General features: G+C 41.5%; 1 protein-coding gene across 1 annotated transcript; it reads left to right on the top strand.

Annotated features, from left to right (window-relative positions):
* The first annotated feature begins 410 nt into the window (after nt 1–410).
* Nucleotides 411–3,086, top strand: LOC109198748 (matrin-3-like). The gene is made up of 6 exons (XM_019354096.2): nt 411–564; nt 689–712; nt 944–1,206; nt 2,184–2,300; nt 2,390–2,511; nt 2,603–3,086. Exons 1-6 carry the CDS (start codon nt 497–499, stop codon nt 2,675–2,677), a joined length of 669 nt encoding a protein of 222 aa, XP_019209641.1. The 5' UTR covers nt 411–496; the 3' UTR covers nt 2,678–3,086.
* The last annotated feature ends 5,434 nt before the right edge of the window (nt 3,087–8,520 follow it).

The following is an 8,520-nucleotide window of genomic DNA, read 5'->3' as shown; positions in this document are numbered from 1 at the left end:
TGTTTTACAGAAGGCTGCAAGGCTTGTCATGGTGTCTGCTGTTCTTTAATATTGAGAAACATTTTAAATGAGTCTGAAGGAGACTTTGTGTTTTTTAACACTAAGTCTAAGTCTTTTTAACTTAACACACAGTTCTCAACCAAGTAGTAATCTTATGACCTGTTCAGCCTTTTGTCCTGGCCCATCTAGCAGGGGAGATCCCTGCAGTTTGAGGCAGCACTAAGTTATTCTTTTAGTGTTTCTTGCTCAGTGGTTTTATTGTTCAATCAAAAACTTTGCAAAAGTAGAGAAATATGTTTGCACCTATTTTCCATTTGCAAGTTTAAAACCCCAAGATTTATTTTTCTTTGCCTAAACAAACTCGCCAGGACCTCTATCCTGTTACTTTCACAAATTCTTTGTTGCCCTGTACAATACAAATCGTGCCTGTAGCACACCCGTTGAGTACCACTGTGTTGCTCAAACATCCTTTCTGTTTTCTCAGATATGCATTGAGATGGCCGAACCTGGTGGATTAACACAGGTGATGGAGAGCAATGTCACCAAGGACTATTTATCTTCTTGGTAAGTGTGTCCCACAATCAGAAGTGAGAAAAAGAGGAAATTTATTTTACACTGTGTTTTTGCATTTTCTTTAAAGTGTCTTCATGTTTGTCTGACCTTGTGCTTTTTTCTCTCCTCTTCATAGGAGTAAAGCTGGACGTATTGAGTCGTGAGTATCTTTCTATTTCAGGTTTAGTGGCAGAGTCAAATATACTATACACTCCTCAAGGTCGTCTATAGTAAACAGTTCCCAAAGATGCAAAAAGAGAAAGAATGTGATTTAGATAGAAGCAACTCTAGATTAGAAATTTGAAATGGAATTTCTTATTTCACATTAACATTTTGTGACAACAAACCTCTTTTCATGGTAACCTACTGGCATCTTTGCTTTTAAATTCAGTTTGAAGAGCCTGAAACAGCGTCTGCAAGACTCTGGTGAGAACAAAGTTCACCTCAAAATGAAAACCAAGAAGACCGCAGAATCGACAGATGCAGTGACCAAAGGTGACTGCCAGGCGGAGAGCCAGAGGACCGAGGAGGAAGCAGTGACCCAGCCCGATGCTGCAGCCGCCCCTGCTGGACGGCAGCCAGAGCCCAAGTGTCCTGATGACGAGACACAGGAGGGAGAGGAGAAGGATGGATGGAGCATGGCCGACATTAAAGGTACAAAGAGCTGCTTTAAATCAGCAAAATACACCGCTCTGACAGCGAAAACACAGTAAACTGAATGTAAAAGAAAAGTTGTGATATTTTATGGCTCTGATCTCATATTTGTGTTCCCTGCTGTGCTACAGACATTCAGCCTGGTGGTAGTAATATATTTTACATATGTGGTGTTTAAAAAATGCTCCGTTGGTGTGATGAATATATCCCACACCATCAAGGATCCAAGATTTCTGACCCTACCATCCTAATGTCACAGCAGAAACTGAGATTCAACAGACCAGGCAGCGTTTTTATTTTACAGCGTTGCTGAGCCTGTGTGAATTGTACCCTCAGTTTTGTGTTCTTAGCTTAGAGAAGTCGAACCCAGTGTGGTCTTCTGCTGCTGTAGCTCATCTGCTTCAGTGTTGGATGTGCTGTGTGTTCAGAGATACTCTTGTGCATTGTAATAAGTGGTTGTTTGACTTGCTCTGGCCTTCCTATCAGCGTGAAGCAGTTATTTCATTCTCCTCTGAACTCAAAAATGCATTTCCTCCAGGGAACTGCCACTCACTGGATATTTTCTGTTTCAGACGATTTTATGTAAACCCTAGAGATGCTTCTGTGGGAAAATCCCAGCAGATCAACACTTTTTGAAACGCTAAGATCAGCAAACATGCCACGTTTAAGTGACTTAAATTATTTTTCTTCTTCATTCTGATGCTCAGTTTGAATTTCAGCAGGTCATCTGACCATGTCTACATACATAAATCACTAAGTTGCTGCCATGTGATTGGCTGATTAGAGATTTACATTAACGAGCAGTCAAACAGGTGTACCTAATAAAGTGGCCGATGAATGTTTCAGCTTTTCAAGTAAATCGAAATCATTTGTTCAATTATTATTGAGTTATAATTTAATGTTTAAATATTTTATAAACCCAGTGGGTCCTGTAGCAGATTTGTTGATGATTAACGTGTCGCTCTTTTCATTTTCAGTTGTGGGAAAACGCAGGAGGGAGCTTGTCGGACCTGAGGCAAAGCGATCTCGCGCTCAGTCTCCGTGTGTTGTAGCAGATTTCAGACTGCCTCAGTTCAACCCTAACAGCCCCATCGGTCAGACACACACACACACACACACACACTCTCTAAATTCAATTTGTTGTTAATACTTGTCTAATCTTCCTGTTTCTGCTTCTCTGCAGGTCAGGAGTTTGTGGTCCCTAAATCAGGATTTTTCTGTAACATCTGCTCTGTTTTCTGCCTGAATGAGAAGACCGCCAAGGAACTCCACTGCTGCAGCCAGAAACACTACGACAACCTGCAGGTACGCACGCACATACATATACACGATTCAGCACACAAAATCACACTGTTGGCCTAACGATGTTTGTTTTCTCACTTTTCTGTTTTTTTAGAAGTATTATGAGGAACGTCGACAAAGAGCTACAAAGACTTTGTCTCACACGTCTCCAGGCTCCGTTTCTGACTGATGGACCTGATCTACTGGAGAACAAGCCATTGTTATTGATCCTACTAGTTCAGAAACTAAACTAATCGCCTTCTGGCACCTTTTGTTGTAAGTTATATATGTCTTCTTTGATGAATTGTCTCCCAGCCTTTCAGTTAGTGCTTCTGTTTTTGTTTGTACAGGCCGATGGAGAGCACCGTTTTGATCTTGTTACTATTTTATCTTTTATGTGAAAATATTATTGAGAAATTGTCCCTATTAATTTAGTTAACATCAGGAGGTACCTGACAGCTGTTAACAGTTTACTAAATCTTGTTTTTTTTTTTTTTTGCTCATTTAGATCTTTGGCTTCAGTTTCTTTAAGTGTCCAAAATGTGTTTGCTGCTGTTCTGTTAAACATGAAATAAAACCTGTCACATGTGTGTCATACATTTTTGCGACTCGCTGACTCAAGTTTGCACCTGAACAAACCATCAAATTCAGTCAGAAGCTGCGAGAACATTTGCGAGAATTTTAAGTGTGTATGTATATATATATATATATATACATATATATATATATATATACATACATACACATATATGTATATGTGTATGTATGTACATATATACATACATACACACACACACACATATATATCTATATGTATATACATATACATATATACATATTATACATATATGTATGTAAAGAAAGTTCATCTTTACTCTTGATGCCACATCAAGCTTAGTGTTTGTAATGGTTACTGTCTGTCACTGTTTATTGCCTGGGAATGTTTTTTTTTAAAAAAGATTTAGGAGTAGTGTTTGGTTGACTAGTAGGTGTTGGTACAGGTGTAGTAGTTTATGGACTAATAGAGGGTGTTGTCACAGCTTATGTGATTAATAACTTGGTGAAATAAATCAAGCTAAAGTATTAAAGAATAAAATTTACATCAATTCTGTAAATCACTTGTGGAACCTGAAACAAACGAGGACAAACAAGGAAGGTCCCAATCAGCGTTTGTAACAATAACACTTCAAAGATCAGTCACATTTGCACTGCACACTGTAAACGAATAAATACCATGACTCCGTTGCATATATTATAGTTATTCTTTATTAATACAGTGCCTTGCAAAAGTATTCGGCCCGCTTGAACTTTCCCACATTTTGTCACATTACAGCCACAACATGAATCAATTTTATTGGAATTCCACGTGAAAGACCAATACAGAGTGGTATACACGAGAGAAGTGGAACGAAAATCATACATGATTCCAAACATTTTTTACAAATAAATAACTGAAATGTGGGGTGTGCGTAATTATTCAGTCCCCTGAGTCAATACTTTGTAGAACCACCTTTTGCCGCAATTACAGCTGCCAGTCTTTTAGGGTATGTTACTACCAGCTTTGCACATCCAGAGACTGAAATCCTTGCCTCCAGACTCCATCAAATGAGGAATCATCCATTTAAAACATCTTTTTGAGTAATTTTGTTGTGATCATGTAACCAAGCATGCCGAAATGAGGAGTTGCGAGTAAAACGAGGAACTTTACATATATTACATTTAAACGCCGCCTGTGCGCAACAGATGGCCACCCCTTCCTGAGCCCGGTTCTGTCGGAGGTTTCCCCCCATTAAAGGGGGGGGGGGTTTCCTCCCCGCTGTCGCCAAGTGCTTGCTCATAGGGGATTTGGGGGCTTTTCAGAAAGGTTCACTGGCATCAAATTTAGGACTCAGGAAATGTGTAAATGGATGATTCTCCATCAAATGAGGAATCATCCATTTAAAACATATTTGCGAGTCATTTTATTGTGATCATGTAACCAAGCATGCCGACATGAGGAGTCGTGCGTAAAGGAGGAATTTTGCGCATATTCCTCCTTTTACTCGCGACTCCTCATGTCGGCATGCTTGGTTATATGGTCACAACAAAATGACTAATCTGCTTCAGTTATGAGCTTTCAGTTGATATCACATTGCAGGTGACTTCACAATGACATCACAGTTCAGATATTATGCTATAAACAAGGTATAGCATCACCACAAGTGGCAACATCAGTGACATAACTAATGTTGTCCCGTGAGTCCATAAATAGAACCCATGAAATGGAGCAGCTTCCGCTCTCCGCAGGTATAGACGCAAACATGCGAGGTCTACTTTCCCCGTTCGCAGAGGCAGGAGACCCCACAAGGCCTCCGGTGTTCGCAGACGTGGGAGAAGATAGCGTCGCAGACATTAGACAGTCTTAATAAACATGTTGCATGCGCATTCAAACTTAGTCCAATGAATTTTTCTTAGATGAGTGTGTTTGTTTTTGGAACAGAGAAAAAAGTGTTTGGATGAACAATTGCAAAACGATTGTCATATTAGAAGACTCTCCTTTCCCTTTGTTGTTTCAACCAATTATTTAAGAGTCCTCAAAAACACCTCAAAGTCTCGCTCAGGATGTTGCCAAACCCCCAGATATCATCCAAGAATCGATAATAATATAATGGCTTTTTAACACATTTCTCCAATGCAGAGGTCTCCCACTCTGCCATGAAGATGTTGGCATAGGCTGGGGCAAAGTTTTTCCCCATTGCCGTACCCTTAATCTGTAAATAGAATTCCCCGTTGAACTCAAAATCATTCCTCATGAGGTTTATTTCACCCCAAAGGATCTCAGCCGCCGTAGCAGGTGGAGACGACTTAGACCCAGTAGAGTGGTTGAAGGAAAAGGAAAAGGGGACAGGTGAGGTGCATTTCATGTCCCCGGTGCTATGGGGGTTGCAGAGAGGTGTGACGAGCTCTGGTGGATGGGCGAGGGAAGTGCTACTGAATCAAACCTGTTAAACAACTGGTTCAATCTGTTAGCCAGAACCTGGTCTCCAGACTCTGGACCCCTCCGCTCACAGTGCTCCGTCCAGTGATGGTGTTCGGTCCTCTCCACACACCTCTGGTGTTGCTCTGCTGGAGCTGCTCCTCCACCTTCCTCCTAAAAGGAAGCATTACATTAGAAAATAAAATACTTATTTTATATTTGTTTGTATTTTTTGTAAGATAATACACTATATACACGGAGTTTATCTGGACGTAGTGTTTTCATTGTCATCCAAGTGACTCTAGAGGATGAAAACCTGTTGGAGTGTGTGCTAATGTCTATAGCAGGGGTGTCCAAACTACGGCCCGCGGCCCATTTTTAATTGGCCCGCAAGAAATTTTATAAATAGAAGAGAATATGGCCCGCACTTCAACTTTTGCTTGAGTGTTATTGCACTTCTTAGCTTTAACACCAGGGGAAGCTACTGTTGATCAAGGCAGTTGCTCCACCAAAAAGGACAATCCTAGAAGAAATTTACCCAAGTTACTAAACATGGCAGAACCAAAGAAGCGAAAGGTAGAAAGTGAGTGCAGAAAATTTCAGACACGGTGGGAGAGTGAATATTTCTTCAAAGAATTCAAGGGGAAGTGTCTGTTTTATCTGCACTGAAACTGTGGCAGTTATGAAAGAGTATAATGTACGACGTCATTATGAAACCAAACATCAGGTCTATGCATCCTACACTGGTGCTGAGCGAGAGCAGAAAGTAAAGTAAATAGTAGCTGTCCTGCAGGGTCAGCAACAGTATTTTTTTGTGCTCAAAAAGTCCAGGAAAAGGCTCCAATAGCAGCTATGAGGTGGCCCAACTCATCGCAAGATGTGGAGTTACAGAGGAGCTGCTCGATCTTAAGAGTCTAAAAGGCACAACAACGGGTATGGATACTTTTGAAGCTGTGTCAGACTCAACTGACAAAATGGGACTTAAATGGGACAAGCTGTGTGAAGATACAACAGACGGGGCTCCAGCTATGGCAGGTGCACACAAAGGAATGGCGTCTATGATGTGCGCTGAGGTGAAAGAGGCTGGAGGTGAGGCTGTTAAAATGCACTGTACTGTTCACCAAGAAGCCCTTTGTGCCAAGACAGTCAATCTTGGAGATGTAATGAACACTATTGTAAAAAGTGTCAACATAATTCGAGCAAGAGGACTGTAGCACAGAGAATTTCAGGCTTTCCTTTCTGAAGTGGATGCTGAATATGGGGATCTACTCTACCACTCGGAGGCGCGCTGGCTAAGCCGCGGCGCCGCGCTGAAGCGTCTTTACTCCCTGAGGTCAGAAATTGACCATTTTTGAAAGAGAAGGACCGACCTCTTCATGAGCTGAATGACCCTCTATGGTTGGCAGACCTTGCATTTTTAGTTGATCTTGCTGATCATTTAACCACCCTGAACAAGAGCCTACGAGGGAAAGAGCAGCTTGTACCACAACTTTATGCGCACATGAAAGCATTTTGTGTGAAGGTCAATCTCTTTAAGACACAACTGCACAACTTCAACGTTGTGCAGTTCCCCACACTGTCCAAGATCACAACTGCTTATCCACAGGCCAACCTTTCTGCTAAAAAAGGGAAATATGTGTCTGTGATTACATGTCTCGAAACAGAATTCAGACAGCGCTTCCAGGATTTTTCTGACAGTTCTACAGGAACTTGGAAAAGGAAAAGTTTCCTCTGATGAGACGCCATGTGAAAAAAATGATCAGTCTATTTGGCTCAGATTTGCTCCATGATCAAATGACATTTGTCCGGATTTTTGGCACAAGTGGCGTCGGATCAGTACCGCAGCTGGATGGCCCGATTTACATACCCAGCGCAGCTGATACTCACCAGAAATCTACACTATTGGACAGACGAGCCAAAAGATCAGATCACCTTCTTTGAATAAAGCTGTGGTGATAATGGGGAGGAAGAAACAAACACCAGCACGAGCTGGTCTTTGCCAACAGCTATCTCTGCCAGAACAGAGACCAAAGAAAATACACTGACACCTCTGATCTGCTCGAAAAGCTTAGATTCATTTTAAAAAATTAAATGAAAACATCAATATACTGGCAACCGTACAAGGTGGGGGGGAAAGCCATCGTAAAAACATTCATGCTTAGACAAACATTTAAAAGCAAATGATGGTTTCATAGGTTATCACTAGGCTTTATGTAGCCTGAGGCTTGGTGTCAGAAGGTGTGGATGTACAAGAACAATGACAGAGGTACATACTGTCTCCCAGGCCTGTCACCTTGACCTTGCTAAGGTCCAGCATGGCTGCCACGCTGCCACTGAAAGGGCTCTTGGGAATGTGATCTCCACCGTAGGTCACGCAACTCCCAGGGGACCCTGTCACGGGAAAGGGAAGCGATCCACATTCTCCCATTTAATATGATGCATAACAGCCAGAAGAACGCTTCCTTGTCTTATAAGAACCCACATAATACAAAGTAACTACAAAGTAACTACAATCCACGCCCGCATGTGTGAGCATTTCTTCTCTCGCCTTTGCACAGGTGTATATTTAACAGTGTGTGTTGGTGTGGTTGCTGATGATTTCAAAGTCATTCACAGCCTGCTGCTACTACTGCTTTGACTGGTACGCAGTTCAAATGACAGCTCAAAAGGACCTGTTTACATTCGCGTACCAACTATAACCCTGTTTATTCATGTTTATTCTTGTTTTTAAATCCTTGCCATTGTGATTTGAATTTTGATCTTGTCAATTTCGTCAAACATTTTCATAAAAGTGTTATGAAGAGTTGTTCCATGTAGTATGACGGAAAACATTCAGACCGTATTATAGACCAATAAACTAAATAAACGGACTGTTTTTTGTTAGCACTCTCTGACTTTGTGAGGCAGTACAGGTATTCTTACCACTGCGGCTGAGTCCTGGTCCCTCTGCCTTGAGAAGGATCCACTTTGACCCTGAAGGATGTCATTGGAATAGCCTAAACGCAAACAGCCTTTGTCCTGATGGCAGAGGACAAAGGCTGTGTTAGCATGTTACCTTTGCAGGTAATGCTCTACAG

The sequence above is a fragment of the Oreochromis niloticus genome, unplaced genomic scaffold (genome assembly GCF_001858045.2).
Source record: "Oreochromis niloticus isolate F11D_XX unplaced genomic scaffold, O_niloticus_UMD_NMBU tig00007020_pilon, whole genome shotgun sequence".
NCBI classification, from domain to species: Eukaryota; Metazoa; Chordata; class Actinopteri; order Cichliformes; family Cichlidae; genus Oreochromis; species Oreochromis niloticus.
The sequence above is the reverse complement of the archived record's forward strand: the minus strand, read 5'-3'. Positions and strand labels throughout refer to the sequence as shown.